The sequence below is a fragment of the Anas platyrhynchos genome, chromosome 1, assembly GCF_047663525.1.
Source record: "Anas platyrhynchos isolate ZD024472 breed Pekin duck chromosome 1, IASCAAS_PekinDuck_T2T, whole genome shotgun sequence".
NCBI lineage: Eukaryota > Metazoa > Chordata > Aves > Anseriformes > Anatidae > Anas > Anas platyrhynchos.
In genome coordinates this window covers 44,948,962-44,967,974 of record NC_092587.1, presented here as the reverse complement: position 1 = coordinate 44,967,974, position 19,013 = coordinate 44,948,962, and the positions used below count along the sequence as shown (strand labels likewise).

The 19,013-nt window shown below is 37.1% G+C and overlaps 1 protein-coding gene across 4 annotated transcripts in view; it reads left to right on the top strand.

The window, feature by feature from the left end:
* Positions 1–19,013, top strand: part of NR1H4 (nuclear receptor subfamily 1 group H member 4) — a 41,179-nt gene that overhangs the window by 18,658 nt on the left and 3,508 nt on the right. For 3 of the 4 annotated variants that reach the window (XM_072036146.1, XM_072036140.1, XM_072036151.1), the window contains 5 exons: positions 4,630–4,782; positions 8,132–8,265; positions 8,777–8,875; positions 9,905–10,004; positions 11,538–11,684. In XM_072036146.1, coding sequence (XP_071892247.1) covers positions 4,630–4,782; positions 8,132–8,265; positions 8,777–8,875; positions 9,905–10,004; positions 11,538–11,684 — 633 coding nt within the window. The remainder of the gene's footprint in view (positions 1–4,629; positions 4,783–8,131; positions 8,266–8,776; positions 8,876–9,904; positions 10,005–11,537; positions 11,685–19,013) is intronic. The other variant, XM_072036150.1, reaches the window with a different exon arrangement.

The window sequence follows — 19,013 nt, the reverse complement described above, 5'->3', positions numbered from 1 at the left end:
CCCCAGTTTTTCATTCTGTTCTGTGAATAAGTATTTCACTATGGTTTCTGTTCTGCAGATAAGGGCTAAAAGCTCAGACATTGCAGAAGTACTGAAATACGTGGCTGCTAATCTTAGTGTGGAGCTCATTGTCATGGAGGGCGGACTTTGAACTAATTTTGGGTTTTGCTTTACCTATTGTGGATTCATTTCTGAGTGCAAAACAGACCAAAATGGTCAAATACTCTAAACATAAGTACAATCAAGGGTCATAAAGCTTATCTCAATAATACCAGTAAATACGAGATTTCTTTCTTTCTGCTGCCTGTGTGAATTGTCTCAGTCAAAAAATATAAGTTAATTCATACTAATTGTCATTATAAACCCAATTAAACTCAGTTTTAATGTAAAGGTTCCGATTCATGTTATTCTGTTAGTAAGCTACTCCTACTGTTTATTAACTTGATTATGAAATGACTTAATTTTTGCAAAGACTAACAATTAAAAAATGTGGAATGTTTAGGAGCAAGGTTAGGATCACTGGGTAAATATACAGACTAAAATCTAAGGCAGAAGGAAATATGTGTCTACCTCTCTACCAATTCAGTTTGAATCACTCTATATAACCATAATTTTACTGCTTTATTGGGATAATTTATTTTATGTTTTCACTCCATTTCATGACTGCAACATCAATTAGAAGGAATAGTACCCTTGATCAAACATAGTAAAAGTTGAATTATTTAAAGATAATGCATTCAGTTTCTACAATAAACTTCACAGGTGGTTAAAGTAACAGCTGATTCAGTAAAAAGATGTGCTGAGGACAGTGATTCTGTTTGACGAGGTGAAGATGATACTGTCTTTTCTAGACCTCTGATCATTCTTGTGCATCTGTGGAATTTTTCACATTGCTATATATTACCTCAAGACACAGTGCACAAATGGGGCTTAGTAAGCTAGTTGAGCTCTTATCACGCATCCAAGCATGAGATTAACTCCTTTTCAGCAACAAGACTGTTAATTCATGTTTGATGTGATTCAGAATAATACACAGATCCCTTTTTGCAGGACTGGTGCCTACCCTGCAGTATCCTTGCTCCATTGATGCTGTGGATGCTGTGATTCAAAGGGGGAGACTTAGCATGCATGGAATTTAATCCTCTGTGATGAATATGTTTTGCTTTGTTTTTCTTATTTCTTTCTTGGATAATGCATTCAGCATCACCCTCCATTCTTCATTCTTCCTTCTTGGGCAGAGCAATATTAAGATCTTATTTATCTTCCCTCATGAGAACAGCAATCTAAAGACATGGACAGAAATATACACACACATATATGTATATATATATACATACATTATCATCCATTAACAAATAAATATGAACCATTTCATTAATATTTTACAAATTAAACAGAACATTTGCTCTCAGAGGATAGTTGCCTGTGGTACTAAAAAAAAAAAAAAAGGAAAAGTGAAAGAAAAATAAGAGGTTATCCTGAGGTTTCTCTCACCTCTAATGCTGCCTTGATCTGCAATAATAGTATCACAGTTGTAGTCCATAAAGGACCATTCATGAGCAATATTACAGAATAAGGACCATCATATTCATATTATGCTTTAAAGCCTGCTGCTGTAGAGGTCATTTCTGAGACAGTCTTTGCAGATAGACATCAAGGATTTTTTTTTTTTTTGTATAGCCTTAGTCTTTATAACGGCACTGGGTATTAAGGGCCATTTTGAGATGCTACAGAACAAGTGTGACATAGCGTTGCACTTGTTCAATAGAGACACTGAATATGTTCCGCTGAGAGTACAGCTGGTTGTGAATTCCCTCTACAGAGAACAGAGGGAAGAGTTTAGGCAGTCTTCAAACCATTGCTGATAATGCTTGATGTCTCTTACACCAGAATGAGCATGCTTTCTGTGAAGAGTGGTGCTACAATAATCTTTTCTTCATGTTGGCATCCACCACGTGAGGATAGGTGGAAGGAATGCTGTTGTGATAGTCTGATAGAGTGGAGCAGGTGCTTTGTTAGCAACAGTGAACTTCAAAAACTTTTAAATTGAGATCCCCAAAACAGTTAGACACCAGGATGGCAAACTGAGATATTTACAAAGCTTTCATCTACATTTTTAACAGCTGTCTTCCTTCAATGTTCATAATTTCCATAAGAAAATCAGCATCAGTAATATTGGAGCAACTCTAGGCATAATTAATCATATTCATGACTAGCTAAGAGAACAAAGCAAAATCAACATTTCCAGCCAAATGGTTTTTGTAATTTGGTAAGATCAGATAAAAGTTAGATGGTGCCAGAAAAACCTTCACCTTTTGGGGCTGCCCCTTCATTATCCTAACAGATGCCATTTCTGATTCATCTCCAATTTTATTTTTTTTTAAACTTCCCCTGGTATAGATGGTCACACATAAAATATTTCAAGCAGTTTAAGTTATTTTGTAATTTTTAATAAAGAACATTTATTACATTTTTTTACTCATACCTAAAAGCTAATTTAAAAATCAGTTATGAAGTCTGTTCATGAAGACCGTGGTTTAAGAGTCACTTCATGATAAAACTGAAGTGAGAGTAGGGTTAAAACTACTTTTTTTTTTAATGAAAAAAATATATATTTCATTTCTCATTTCACTTTTCCAAAAACCTTGTTTTAAAGAGCAAATATTTGACCACATGAATCCTATTGGCTCCTATCATGTTGCATCCCTATTTTTTGCATTCTTTCACATTCTTTTGTGTTTTTAAAACATTCATTTACTAAAGCTCTTTTTCTTTGTCCCCCTATGAAAAAGCAAAAACACACCTTGCAGAGAGGGTGAGTGATAAATTGCACTAAGAATGTCAAAAATATTTGAGTAGAGGTTTTTAATATTTACTACTAATTAATATTTGTCACAAATTACAGGATTTAATTTAACAAATAATTGCCTTTAACTGACACTGAGAACCTACAGCTTAAATCCAGGCCTTTATCTCTCTTGCCTGAGCAGTAAATGGTAATGTATTAAACACCACGTGAATGATGAATAAAAATAATGCCTAGGGCTGCAGAAGGTTCTAAGCAATCTGCATTTCAAAGGAGACTGGTACCAGTCAAGTATATTTATCTGAAAATAAGCCAATAAAACAGTATGAAAGAGATTTCAAGCAGGAAATAAAGCAGATTCAGAGAAATGCCAGATTTTTTTTGTGACCAGATAGTGGAATTGTTTTAGTGGTAGCCACACACTGGTGCTTGAAAGAGATAATACAACTATAATAACTTGGGCCAAAGTTGGGAAATTGTCATCTGACAATGGCAAAATCATCATGTCTTCTACCACGTTATCTCACCCAGATTCAACAGGATGTTTTCCCAGGTCAACACATTCTGAAAACAAGCAAAAAAGTCCTTCAATGGACAAAAATTCAGATTCACATCTGAGTGTGGGGGAATGTGTGTTATCTGGTGCCTCTCCTACTGCATGAAAGTACCAGGTTGGAAAACAATTGTGTTTTTATTGTGCCAGCCAGTGGCAAGGAGAAAGCAAAAGTTTTGTGAATAGTTTAGGTTAATGTAAATTTAAGCAGAGTTCTACTTCGAATTGCACTATAAATAAGTGATGTGCCAGCAAAAGCTCCCAGGAGTCTATCTCAAAAGCCTGCCCTCAGGTGAGAAGGAGAACAGAGCTTCTTCCCACCTGTGCCAGAGAGAGTTAATTCCATCTGCAGCTGAAGCTAAATAGTTTCTGCCACATGAAGGATAGCATAAAAGATTGTGATGGCACAGTGAATCCCACTAAAAATTCAGGAAACATTCAAGTCATGATTGGCAACAATGACTCTGTTTTGTGATGACTTTTATTGTATTAAATTTCGTATCTGGAGCATTGCACATTTTGCCCATGGTTCTTCTCTCCGAGATGTGCTAGGCAGCAGCCAAATAGTAGATTTCTACAGACAGAGTCAAGGTCCTGTAGACTTCTGGGATCAGTTGTGGTTTGCAGTTACCACTGTGCAACTTTGCAGTGAATCCAGTAATGATACCAGTTCAGCTGCTTGTGTAGTTGAAATTATGTGACTGCTTAGCTCATCAGGTGGAAAATATTTAGTGAAAGATGCTGGAGTATCTTGTACACAGAGTAGGAGGCCACATGTACACTAAACCTGGGGGTAGGCAAGCAGACCAGTACTTGGTCCAAATATTTACAGGGGCTGAGGGAAGCATAGATAGTTACACAGCTCTCTTCCTGTGCATTCTGTACCTCAAGGGACTTAACAGGCTCATATTTTTTTTCACCAACTATTTGTATGGCATCACCACTACAGCTGTAGTGCTGGTGCTCAATGTGCTCCAGGCAGGTTTCAGATTTAAGTCTGAATTTTCTCAAGGCCGACAGTTCCAGGGCATTACTTGGTGCTAATTCCTAATGTATGGACATGCAATCTATCACACTCACCTGTTAAATTATACAACTTTGATACTATTCTCAAAGCAAACAGCAAAAATGTAGTCACCTAGGCACTGAAGAAACTAGCAGCGCAGCAGAACTTTTGTCATTCAGAAAACCCAGATGGAGGTGCTCATCGATTTATTACTCTACTGTTTTGAGTGTTTTCTTTTATCTATGTCACTGTTGTATTGTGCAGGGTTCTTCAGAAGAAGCATCACAAAAAATGCAGTATACAAGTGTAAAAATGGAGGCAACTGCGAGATGGACATGTATATGAGGAGAAAATGCCAGGAGTGCCGTCTAAGGAAATGCAAGCAAATGGGCATGTTGGCTGAATGTATGTATACAGGTATTTGCATCATATAGCCAGAGTGTGCAGAGAACACATCAAATACTGTATTTGTTTAATCAATATGGTCTTAATATTAAATCTATAAAAGATACAGTCTAGCCAGTAGAAGGTGCGTTAAAGATAATGCTGAAACTGTGCATCAAATCCTATTGAAATAGGCAAACACATTTGCTTCAGTACTCTTTCTGGGCCTCTCCCTGTCAAGTTCTTGCTAGTCCAAATGCTGGTATTCAAACAACATTGTTTTTTTTCAGAAAAGAGGAAGACTGCCATTAACAGGAAGTTTCTGTGGGCTTGCCAAGTGTATGTTCCCAGACCTCACCCAGCAATCACGCAAAGCCTTCTGAAGGCTAGCCCTTTTTTATAGTCTCATTAGCTTTTTGTGTGGTGCTATGTATTTTCCTGCCTTGAATATAGACACATAGGTAGAACTGGGTCCAGAAATGAGGCCGATGGACTTTAATAATGTTTCATATTAAAGTGAATATTCAGGCTGATAGCTTATAAACTTCACTGAGCAACTTTGAACAACAGGGATATTGGAGTGCAACTTTAAAAATGTTTAAAACATTTAGAGTAAAATGTTTTTTCAGGCTGGCTCCTGAAAATGGTCTGTAAACATCTGCTCTGCCTTTCATGAACAGGGCTACAATTTATTTTTCTTGACAGCTCCAATCACTTCAGCATACACGTATGTGTGAAACCAATTTGGGTTCATACAGGAAATTAATCTACTTGGAATTTTTAATATACTTCTATCCCTCAATCTGATCAGAAGATGCTATATTAACTGTTGGTTTTGTAAGAAACAATAAGCTCCATCAATATTTGGAACACACTGCCAGCATAATGTAATTAATCTTTCATTCTGCAAATTGAACAGGCTACAAAGATCCTGAGATATGACATATTCTCGCGCAGTATGTAAATATATGAACACACACCACCACTGTGATGACAGCATGCAGTGGGTCCCTCAGTGTCAGAGAAGAATGAGTACCCCATGATGCTGATCCCAGATCCATTGTTCCAATATTTGGAGGGTTCAAAAATAGTCTCAGTGACTTACTATGACAAAAACCAAGTGATCACTGAAAAAAATAGGTCAGCGTAAATAATACTGAGTAGGCACACATGAAACTTTTAAACTGGCTGATCATTTTCACAAATTGGCACACATGAAATAAAAGCCAATGAGTGCCACTGCTATTTGACTCTCTCTCTGCAATGGAAACTCTGGGTATCTTGTGTCGCTCATGACTTAAACATAAGTGTGCTCTAATGTACTGCAATGAGGATGTTCTGCAAAGTACTATTCAATGGCTTTTAAGTAGGAGTGTGTTGTATAATTGCTTTTAGTTCAAGGCAATCCAGGACAGTAAAACACAAAGCGTCTAGCAGTATAGAGCATTTATTTGAAAAAAAAGTGACTAGGAAATAAAAGGCTACCTTGAACTTTGTTTCACTTACTCATTTTGTAGGATCGTAATTACAAGCACTGTGGATTCTTTTTTTCCTCTGAACAAGGAGGTAAAGTCTTATAAACATTTATGGTATGTCTACTCAATAATCCTACTCCTGCCCTTTATACACAAAAGATCAAAATTACTAACCATCAGGTTTGGTTGTTTGCTGTGGTTTTGCTATAAACTGCAAGTTTCTTGTGCAAAATGTCTACCTAGGGAAGACACAGGTTACGCCACTCTTCCTGGAACTTGATAACTATTTAATACTCGTGGAAATCCAGCTAGGTCTGAGGTAAAAAGTAAAGTCCTGTTTCTCACATGAGTTTTCCAGTTAACTTAAGTGGAGTCAGAATAAGATGTCAATGTTTAACTCAGTAGCAGGAAGAATAACAAAATCTACTCTTACTGCTTAAGGCAAAAGTAAACTACATTTTTCCTAGGAAGGATAGTAGGCTGTATCCTAAGTTGGTGGAAAATGGTGCAAGCCCATTAACACCACCGAAGTATCCATCAAATAATATCATTTAGAAAACAAAATCTATGCTGCTGGGCAGCAGCACAAATTACATGGCTCAATACCAATTATCTCCACCATTCCTATTCCTCCCTTTCAAGGTATTATTTGAAGGTCTTATATGAATCATGTAAATTTCCTTTTTTCTCAGCAGTTCAGGTAGGTTATTTTATATAGTGCTTAAACAGGAAATTAAAAACATTCACAACGAAATTCACTGTTTTCATGGTATCTTCCTCTACCATCATATACTCACTGAATGAGCCTCTTTTCCTGCTCTGCATTTTCAGAGGTGAAGAATGGGAAGGATACTTGAAAGAAGCTCTTTTTTAAAAAAAAAAAAAAGTCCTGTGCTGATAGGTTTATTTTTAGATGAATACTTTGCTGTTTACTCTTTCATTTGTGCTTTCTGGCTGTCTTCCACAGGTTGTTTAGGGTACGTATTGTCCCTTTCTTTTGTTAGCACAGGCAAATTGCTAGTTTTTATGACATCCACATAAGGATGCTCCTTGGTTCAAGGGACTGAAATGTATTCTAGAACAAAAAAAATAATACATAAATGCAAATATCTTTTCAGTACGGCAAATTAAACTTTAGAGTAAAACCATGGCTTTATTCAGTCCTCTAAGACAAAGGGATGCAAAATATCAAGACACTTTAAACATTAAACATTAACATTTTAAATTAATACATTTTTTCAGGTACATTTGCCAGTCTGAGTTACTTATGAGCCAAAATTTTCAGCTGTTGGTCTATCCATATAATGACACTCCAATGGCTAAAGCCCGTGAGTCCTCTTCTAGGAGGACTTTGCAACGAATCTGCACTATAGCCATAGTAATGCTTAAAGATTATTGAAAATATCCACTGCCCTTTGTGTAAGAACAGCAGCACCTCAACTACTCTTTTGGATCAGATCACAAGCACACTTTTAATGACAGTCTTCTAATCGTCCCTGTTTACTGTGCATTGGTTCTGGTCTTAGAGCACAAGGAAGGGCTTCATTCTAGATGAAACAAAACCAGAAACATACTCCATCACACTCCCATCACACTCTGTCTGTAACACCATATTACAGCTGGTCCAAAAACAAGCCCCCTGACATTCACACTGTGTGAATGCTGAGTCACTAGCACCAACTGATTTGCTCTGTAGATGGGCTCCTATTGGGCTCAACTACTCATTATTGTGTAGTTGTATAACTCATTAGGTTCACATCCAAAGATAATGACATGTTCAGGAAATATTCTGTACAGGTAAGTAGATTTGTTAGTGTAAAGGGCATTCATGGGCATGTTTATGTAGTTAAGTCAGTGCCTAAAGCATATATAAATGCAAAAAATACCTATTGTATTGTGTGTTCTAGGTCTGTTAACAGAAATACAATGCAAGTCAAAAAGGCTACGGAAAAATGTGAAACAGCCCCCAGATCAAACGGTCAATGAAGATAATGAAGGACATGACATGAAACAAGTGACATCTACAACTAAAATGTATAGGGTAATAAAATTATTGTAAAAGTAGTGGCAATGTTTGAGATAAATGTGGCTTTTACAGTGAATGAGTACTCATAAATTCTATGGAGCTATCTGCATAAATTAAAAATCCATCTCTCACCCATGTCAAGGAGATACCTTGCATATAGAAGTAGTTTTGATATTTTTAGTCAAAACTCTGTACAGCATCCAGAAAATATTTTTTTCTGTGATATATCTCAGGTGTATATCATATATAGTGAGGAGTGATAGTGAAGTTTGAGCATACTGAGTTATTTGATAATTATTTCCTAATTTCTAAGAATAAAACACATAAATTCATGCTATTTAAAAGCCTTAAATGCTTCCCTGTGGACTTCTGTAGAAATCTGAAGTCTTGTGGTGGCAAGCAAATCTTATCTGCTTTAACCTGAAGTGTAACAAATATGTGTATATCTTTGCCTAATGCGCAAGGTGGTAGATCATTTCTATTTAACTGCATTTCATGATGGGCTTTTTTTTTTTTGCCAGTATAGGAGAAAGTAGAATTTACCCCAGAACAGCAGAACCTTCTTGATTACATCATGGATTCATACAGTAAACAACAAATACCTCAGGAGGTGTCAAAAAAGCTAGTAAGTACATTGATTGATTGATTATTGAGATGTGGATGAAAAAGCTGAGGATTAGGTAGACTATGGGTATAAGTTTACAGTTTAAACATGCTGCAAGGGGACATAAACTCTGCCATTTAGTTATTTGTTAGACCACATCTTTGCTTACTAAATTTAAATGCTAAGAAAAAGCTTTCTACTCTTTGAAAATACACTTTTACACTCAAATGTAACTTTTGCTGATTGGAACTTTGTTCTTCCTTTATCAGTATAGGCAGTGATTTGAGTTAGACTTCCAAGCTTCCTTTAAAGCTACCAGACTGGGAGCTTGAAAGTCTTTCAGTTTAGTGGACCCAAACTCCCAACATCTTCCAGGTTTTTGTTCAATTCAATTTTCTTTCCTTTTCCTTATACCTTCTAGAATTTCTGGTTTCCATTTAAAAATTTAACTTTTCATGCTAAGATGGAAAAATGCTGGGAAATAGGCAGAAGAGAAAAAAAAAAGGGGGGGGGGGGTTAAATAAGGTTTTTACTGTTTTCTTTTCACAAAACTGTCATGTTGTTTCTTAAAAAGAAACAAACAAAAACCAACAAGCAAAACAAATGAACAAGATTATTTTCTAAGTTCTCAACTTTGAAAAATAAAAGGAAGACACTTGCAGGGGCTGTAACTAACTTGTGCAACTTATTTCCATGGGAGATTGAGGAGGTTAAAAATAAAGACAATTAAAGTAGACAAATTCATGGATAACAAGGCTTTTGGTTAAACATTATGGTTCACATATAACTTCTACCTTAAGAAGTGCCTAAATCATTGACTGCTGGACATAGCATTGAAAATGTGACATGCTTCAGGAAAAGGACACTGTCTACTTCTATTTCTTACATCACCTTCCAAAATACCTGTTTTTGTCGACCATTTTTTTTGCACAAACTGCAGGATTAGATAGACCTCTCACATGATCCACTCTAATAATTTTTCTATTTATGTTTTTAAATGTGAAGTGATGATGAATATTAACAGATTTTGTTTGGTCTGATTTTTAACAGTTACATGAGGAATTCAGTGCTGAAGGGAATTTTCTGATTTTAACAGAAATGGCTACCAGTCACGTTCAGGTTCTTGTGGAATTCACTAAAAAACTGCCAGGTATATCGAGTCTGCTGGGGCAAATTTTGTTACTGTGAGACTTAAATACCTTCAGTTGCCATTTGATTATTGTATTTTGAATGCTATATGAAAACACCGCCTCCTCTGACACATGTATTCTTCAGACACCGTCTAAAGAAAAGAAGATTTGTGCTCTGCAGTGAACATTTTGAATAATTCAAATTCTGTCACTCTGGGATGTGGCACTTTTTATCTATTGACAAACAAAATGTTCAGAGAAGAGGTTAGGTCTCTAGAGACTTTTCATGTATCAGTGCGATGCCAGATAGTTTGCCTGTAAGTTACCATTAACATCCACCAGACTTGTGCTTTACTGCCTTTCTAGAAAAGCCTTTAAGCCATAACATCCACTGAATTATGAGTCTTAAACAAGAACTTTGTCTTGTTGGAGACACCAGTACTTACAGACCTTGCATGGTGTGTTATGGACAAATACTGAAGACCTGAGTTGTTTATTTTTGTTATTGTTATTGTTGTTATTGTTATTAAACCCCCAAGTGGATGTTACCTCATGAGTGAATGCTGGGCATAGTACAGGTTCCTTGTGAGACAAGTCCCAGCCCTCCTTCTCTGCCTGGAAGCTGTGTTTACAGGTGTTTTCTCATCAGCTTCAAGCCTTTGCCCACCCTCTGAAGCCAGTCTACTGCTACTGCAGCACTTGGAGCTGTGCTTCCAGCTCCTTTCTCTGCACTCAGCCTTGAAGCCACAGACCAAGCCACCCCTGCAAAAATTCTTCAGGCACTTTTTTTTTTTCAAGGAAGGTGCACTGTGATGCCTAACTGTAGGAAAATATTTTCCTGGTATTCCCATGATATTGACCATTTATTTGTGTGTTATGAGCTTGCTTCAAAGGCCAGTACTGCAGCTGTAACTTTAATTTTATGCTAACTGGAATACCAGCTCTCAGGACATGAACAGAGTACAAATTAAGGAAAGGGTCAGCTGACAGATGCTGACACAGCTCCTTAATGGAACAAAAGAATTCAATGTGCTATGTGCTGCTCTGGTTGAACACAATCACTGGTCAAGTTCATGATTATGTGTGCACATACACACCTGAGAGTGAGCGAAGCTATGAGCTAGAAATTTGATAGTGGTTTGGTAAGAGGGAAAAAACAAAAACAAAACAACAACAACAACAAAAAACCTACCAGATTTCTGCAATCCAAATGGCTTTATGGTGCAGAAAAGGCAAAGTCCTGGGATCTTAAAGCCTCCACAAAGGCTCCCTGTCTGGCTTCTGGAGCTTGATTTTCAAAATCAGTTGTCAGTAGTGACAGGGAAGGTCCCCACTGAGTCTAATTCACCTAAACTTCAGTGGGGACCGAGCCTGTGTTATTTTATGGAATCTTGGTTTCAGTCTCTGCAGCATTTGTCAAGCCAGCCAACACCAGCATCAAGGTTACACAAATGTGTAGCACCTCCTGTGGAAGCAGTTCAGGACAAAAAGCACTTTTCTGTTGCTGTGGGAGTTTTCTGTTACTGCCTTACTTATCTATAATGTCTCCCCAGGCTTCCAAACCCTTGACCATGAAGATCAGATTGCTTTGCTGAAGGGCTCAGCTGTGGAAGCCATGTTCCTCCGTTCAGCTGAGATCTTCAGTAGGAAACTTCCTACAGGACATACTGTTCTTTTGGAAGAAAGAATTCGTAATAGTGGTGAGTATCTTGTTTACAAGGAAAAAAACAGAAGACACCATTGCAATTCTGTGTTGGTATTTGACCTTGAAAAGTTAGTAAAATTGTTTACTAGCATTAAAACAGGTTTATCTAAATGCTGTTCTTTATATTAACTAGAACAAATCTATTTCAGCCTTGAGTCTAAAGATCATAAGGTAAAGGATTATTCATAAATACACTGCAAGCATTATGAATAATGCTATATCCAATAAAACCAGTGCAAGTCTCCAATGACAAGCATAAAAGAATGATGAACAAAATCCACCATTTCAAATTTTTCACATAAAATATTATTTATCATAATTGCTTGCAAATGCAATTACTGTGAGGAACAAAGAAAGAGAGAGAGAAGGAATGAGGGAAACAAATAAACAAGGAAAGAGAGCAAAGGCAGGCAGGCAGACAAGAAAGAAAAAAGAAAGAAAAAAAGAAAGAAAGGATTTTAGGATATTACTGTAGATATACTGTGGAATATTACTGTAGAAGGAAAACATCTATTCTTAGGGCCTATTCAGTAAAATTGAATCATAGTGCATAGAAGAAATACAAATATGGAATATTCTCAGTATATTTTCTGTTTCTTAAGGTCCTGCTTAAGGTGTAAGACTGGAAAATGATGAAGAGCCAAACTGGGCTTGGTATTTGTTCCTTAAAGCAGGCAAAGATGTATTTTGCTTTATTACATAGTCTTTGTTCTCCACTGATGCAATACAGAATGTGTTTTGTTTGTTGTTTTTTTTTTTTTTTTTTTTTTTTTTCTGTGTTGACAAACAAACTTTACCTACCCCTCATCTACTTATCATTAATAATCAAAGAGGCTGTCTATACTCAGGCTGCTTTGATTCTGGCTTCCTTTATAATGATCAGAAGGAAAATATATGGCAGAACATTTAACCTCAGTACTAGTTGTGGAAATGGGCTTAAACTCAGCTCTGAAACTCTTAAAATCCATGACATGAAGGGACTAGGAATGTATGGAAAATGATGCCAATATTAATATATTTGCAACTATTAAAATGAGTCAGAAAATGTGAGAATAATTTCCTTGCTAAAGTTTTAGTTTTAGTTTGACTTAGCACACTCATTTATAGGTTTACAGTTTGTAGTTTTTAATATTTCTTTTATTTTGATTTATTACTAGAGGCTGTTGTTTGAAGGACTGGAAATGGGTGGTTTTGAGAGTGATATGGATAGCTTGTAGGCCAGGCTCTGCAGTCAGAGTCAAAATGAGTACTGGATCAGACCCTGGGTTGAATAGTTTCCAAGAAATGAAGCACTGTAACTTTTTTAATGTGTGTATATATACACATTGCATATATACATATATGTATGTTACTGCTCATGGAAAAAAAAGGCTTTCTGAAGCATATTTCCTCAAGACAGGATCAAGTTGGGAGCATAAAGAGACATACTGCTGCTAGAATTGCTCCCTCCCTATATTGCAGGAGGATAAAGCATTACCCAGCTACTTGCTGCTGGCTGCATTTTTTCCTTCCACCAATATCCAGAATACAAGATATAATACTCTTTGCCATGTATTCTATTTCTCCACACTGTGCAAATTCAGACCTATTTAAAAGCATTTTCCTTGACTGCACTTAATGAGCTTGTAAGAGTAAACAAAAGCAGCTTGTAAATCTTTGCAGTTGTAGCTGTGTTAACTTTACTGCTGCTACTGCTGCTACAGATGATGATGTGAACTATAAGATCTACAGCACAGACCCAGAAGTCACTCAGAATTTCCAAGCTCACAAGAGTCCTTCATTTTGGACAGACATTGGCTCATTGTCATTGCTGCATGCTAGAGTACAGCCACTCAAACTGGCAATGTCCCTTTCATGAAAAGCCTTAAACGTGGGTTTAAAATTCCTCTTTGACTGCTTGGCAGGCTTTGCTGGCTTGAAAAGCAGCCTGTACCAAATTTGATATTAGGGTAGAAACATTTATAGCCTGTCTCAGCCTTAACCAGTAACGACATGTGCTACTTACAATAAGCACTGCAGCTGACCTTTATCATGCTGTAGAGTGGTCCAAGAGAGACACTGGCCAGAAGAGATTACACTCAAGTCAAACAAAGAAGAAAGTCTAAAAGAATGATACTTAAATATGGCGATAGGAACTTCACTTTAAAATATACCTGACTGAGAAACAAGACTAAGTGCAGCAAACCAAAACCCCACAAAATCAGTTGAGAGCAGCAGAGGAAACACAGTGATAGCTGAATGAGAGTTTATCAATCCATATAAAGGTAATGAGTGAAGAAAAAGCATTAGGGCTATTCATAGCTTCTAGTGAGGTCCTAAGTACTGTCAGGCCATCAGCCATAGTTTGTCATTAGTCAGAACTCCTATCCCCAGTATTTTAGATGCTGACAGGTGTCAGAATGTCACATTATTCCTATTGTCAGCCCTTGATATCTGTATCCATGAAATAGAGGGTGTAGGGAGAGATCTTGCCTAAAAGTCACAAACTGTCCAGACTTTTGTCACCTGCCACCATGTCAGTTTGGAAGCTGCTCTCGTCTATTAATATTTATGCCTGTATTTTTATTCTTATTTTTTTCTGATAAAGAAGCCAGAGATCTGATGGTGATGACCTTTGAGCATGAGCAGTATTTATTTTTATTCTCATGCTGATGAGGTGTATTTTTATTTCTTAGCTTGAGCGTATTGCCTAAGTCCTGGCACATCTCAGTGACTGCCTTTGTGCCCTTATAGTCTCTCCACAACGTATTATGGAAATTCTTTCATTTGCTGCTCCTGAAATTGAAATCCTCTCTTACTCACTCTAATACTGAGACTTAATGAGAAATACAGATGTTCTATGTAATGTTAATGAGAGCTTGTACAACTTACTCATCTTACTTGATGCTTCACTTACACAAACACCATGTTGTCACCGATTCACTCATTTTGTGAAAAGTTGACATCTGGGTAATTTAATGCTTAGTTTCTTTCTGTTATTTTGAAAGCAAATTGTCTGCATTGTCTAGCAGTAAAATAATTTAAAAAACACTGCTGAAATGCTGAATGTTTTCACAGAGAGCATTTATACCTTGTTTTTCTAATGACATCTGCTTTCAGTGATCGTTAAGAGACACAGATTTTTATTTAATCATTTTATTCTTCAGAACACTTCTCCTAATTTCAGTATCGGGGAATTAGATACTATCCGGTATGCATAGAAATGGAAAAATCTGGACCCAAACTTTCAGTTGGCAGCAGGACACCTGTCATTGTGAAATATGCTCTTGTTTTCCTGGATGGGTTACAGGTGCTGAAGTACGATGAAATCCAAGGCAAAAATGAAATAGACAGTATTTCAAAACATTGGAAAGAGGCCGCGTTTCGCCCTTGAATGTGGATACAAAGTTCCCATTGATTTGGACTAGATGCCCCTGCAACTTAGGGCAAAATTTGGCAGAGGAACAATGGATACCCAATCACTTCCGCTACCTTTGGCTTTCATTGTTTGATTGTTAGTACTGAGTAACCGTAGTGCTTCAGAACCCCACTGTGCTGCTGCCGGTTGTGCAGAGAAACTAAATGAAATGATCGCCACTGCTGAGTCCAGATAATGTGTGAGAAAGTAACCTGGCCTGTATCTTGCTCCTTGTTTCCAAACATACCTGCAAATGAAGGCTGTCTAGCCCTCCCAGGGGTTGTGTGCATCCACACAGAAGGAGACATTTGCCATCCTGTGACTCGATCCCAAAGTGGCATCCTGCCAAGAACATTTAGAAATTAGGGCCACTTTTAATCAGAGTATAGGAAAGAGCTTTTCTGTTCATATACAGTCCTGCATGATCTACCATGCTGACTTAACCAGTGCCATGAATTACACAGTTTACACAAATGTATAAATCATACCTACAGAGTTAATTTATGTACGTGAAAATAAGAACAGATGTCGGAGGACCCAATCTCTTTTCTTCTGCATAAGTGTGCCTCTCCAGGCCAAAAACGTACTTAGGTAAATAGCCTCGACCTATGAAGACTAGCTCAGGGCAGTGCAGATGCTGCTGCTGTGTGCCAGGCTGCACCTCTCTCCTGACAGCAGGCACGCAGGCCACTGCCAGAGGATGGGATGTGACATGGTCATTTGCATCCTCCTTGCAGGTTTACTGGGGTTTCTGCTCTTGCAATAATGGCTCCACAGTGGTCCTACTAATTGATTTTGAGAAGAAGGGATTTTGCTGTCCAACTTGTGAATTCTTTTTGGCACACAATAACCTCTCATTTAAGTTGCTTACCTGTAGAGGATGAGGACAAGGGACAATTCAGATGTCTATCTTCTGATGTACCTTCTCTGCTGGCTAGACTTTCCCCTTTTCAGCTCTCAGCATCAATACAGGGAATTTGGTCAGTGTTTGAAGGGTCACTGATACATCTGAATAGATTAGAAGGCAGAGTTTATAACAAAAACAGTGCAGCCTGGGAAACAGTTCTGGTAGATGAAGCACTCTGAATGATAAGATGTAATTTTGAGAGTAATTAATATATTTCATTTTCATAAAACAGCTACTAATAAACTCTTGGTTTAATACCCACTGGCAGCTTCATGTTTATCAAGAAAAAAAGATCTCTTCATCCATATTAATCACACAGTGCTAGTTACTATTAATTAGTACTTACTCTCAAGCTTTCCTCTTGCAATAGATCAATCTAATCTGTTTTAATGAATAGCCAGAATAAAAGAGAGAATACTGATCTCAAAAAAATGGCAATAATGACTTGATATCATAGGAAAAAAAACAGTATATGCCAGGGCTATGTTAACCAGATGTAATTATTTACGACTGGAAACTGCAAACCTTATGAAAGCAACAGTCCTTTTATTTTCAGTATAGGGAGATCATAGGAACAAAACTCTAAAACACAAGGCAAAGTGAAACAATACTGCATCCTAGGCTACAGAGATGAATGAAATTGTGTAAGAAGTAAGGGGTGTTGAATGAATAATGCTCACAAATTTGAATCTCCTCTAGTCTAATGCTGAAGGCCATATTCAATAAAGGTAGTATTTCTTGTTGACTACCCTGGGGTTATGCCGCTCAGGCATTAACATAGCAAAATCAACTAAATTGAATTGCAGTGTCTTCAGAAGATGATAGGGTTGGGCTGGTGGTTCGGTAGAAATCTGTGTAATTCAGAATGATGCACCACAAAACCCAAAGGAAGGGCCAGTTCTTACTGCCTTAATGCCACATGATGCGAATTTCTGAAACCTTTTTGAAAAAAGTTAAGCAGGAGGCATCATTAGCACAGAACAGGAAGTTCTGCCTGTCTGATATAGTATGTACACTGCTCTCATCTGAACTTAATAAAGAAGGTTAAACAGAGCTAGCTTTTCTGTTCTCACTGAGGCCAGAAACACATTATAACTTTATCTATTTGATTTTTTTTCCACTTTTGGAGTATGATTGGTAACACTGACATTTGAAAAGCCATATAATTCATTTCTCCTCCAGCCCTTCTAGTTACAAACAACAAATCACCTTTAATTCTTTTTCTGATAACCTGAGTGGAAGTGACATCTCACACAGAAGATAAGAGGAAAAAAAAAGCGAGAACTATAAACATCTGTTTCCTGCTTTTTTTTTTTTTTTTTTTTTTTTTTTTGCTTTCTGGTGGAGCTTATTAAATCCAAACTGAAGCGCTTTCAATCACATTAGAAAACAGCCCCCTCTTGTGATGGAACAGCAGTTTGTGTAATGTTTGTCCAGAATAAGGAAATAAGCAGGAAAGGCCAGCACAGACAGGATAGAGGCAAAATTAGTAACCAGGAAAAAAATCCATTAGACTAGCCTTAAAATTGCTCTTTTGCATGGTTTTGTTCATAATTGCCTTGTGACATACATCTATGTAAAGACTTCATAGTTCTGGTGTTGTTGTTTTTGTTTTTTAGTAAAAGGAGTAAACTTTAGCAGCATTCCTATAACATCTCTTTTTATTTATCCCTTTCTTATTTATCTGTTTTTATTCCCTCTTCTGTTTTGATTTATTTCTCTGTTTGGATTGCAGTAGTGCAGAGACCTGTTCTAATGCACGTTTATTTGCTTTCATATCTACATTCCCTCCCTCCCATGCTTTAGTTTCTTAATGTTAAATTATAAACTTTATGGTGCAAGGACTGTTTTACTTCATACTTATGGGTGCAAGGAGGACCAGAATTTAGATATTCCACACCCTGTTTTTCACCAACATCTTTTTCATCCCGCTGTTGTTATATTGACCCTAGGACTTGAGGAGCTCTGTAGTCAGTAAATCAATGAACAATTTCATCCAGCTGAAAAGTAACCTCCCTCTCCCCCCCGCCAAAAAAAAAGGGTAATAATAATAAAAAAAAGGAAAACAAATCTAATGATGAATATGAGAAACAAATGAGGAGAATCTTAGTCACAGCCCACTTCCTCCTGTTTCCTGCCTGCTGCCAAGATGATGTGCCCAGGGGCATGACACCTTGCCTGGGGAGTTCTAAAAATATCTGCAGTTGTCTTGGACTTTTCTCATGACATTGTTGAGCTATGCATGAAAGGAATTTGTTTGCTCTGCTTTAGGGCTCAGTTAGACTTTTTTTTTTTTTCACGGTTCTAGATTCACATGCACTTTAAAACACGTGTGTTTTAAATACGTGTGTCATATTGAACTACAATAAAAACTGCCAAATAGAGACAGGCAGTTTCCCAAAAGTTAGCAATAACAAGTGTTCAAAATTTTAAATTGTTAAATAGTTTGTATAGTTAACTCTGATGACTAATGACATAAGTTATGCAGCACATCAGATGCTCTGTATGAAGCTTGAACTGTGTTACTACCACAGGATGAGCTGACTCTTGTCATACAGATCTGCTGAATGGCTTTAGACTCTTCTCAATACCATTGAACATGTTTAAAAAACTGGATCTGTAGTTTGAAATCTGAAGAAAACTTAGGTGCTAATGTCACGTGTTTAAATACATCTTTCAGCCACAAAATGTGCCACACTCTGCAAGACTATACTTTCAATCTGCTGGATCACATAACCATTCCACTGATTTAAATTAGTTGTCACTGTCACAGCAAAATGTGACTTGTTCATAGTTAAGTCAAGTGACTTTACATTTCCTGTCTTTGGGTTGCATCTGCTGAGTTTCATTTTGAATTTCCCCTGTTGGAGGTACTCCAAACCTCACAGTAGTCTCTGACTACTGGTCTTGGACTTCGTGTTGTATAAAATACTCAAAGCCACGTTATTTCACAGTTTCCAAACTAAGCTGTAAAGTCTCATTCAAGAACAGCTCAAAACTAAACAGAGTGAAATGATGAG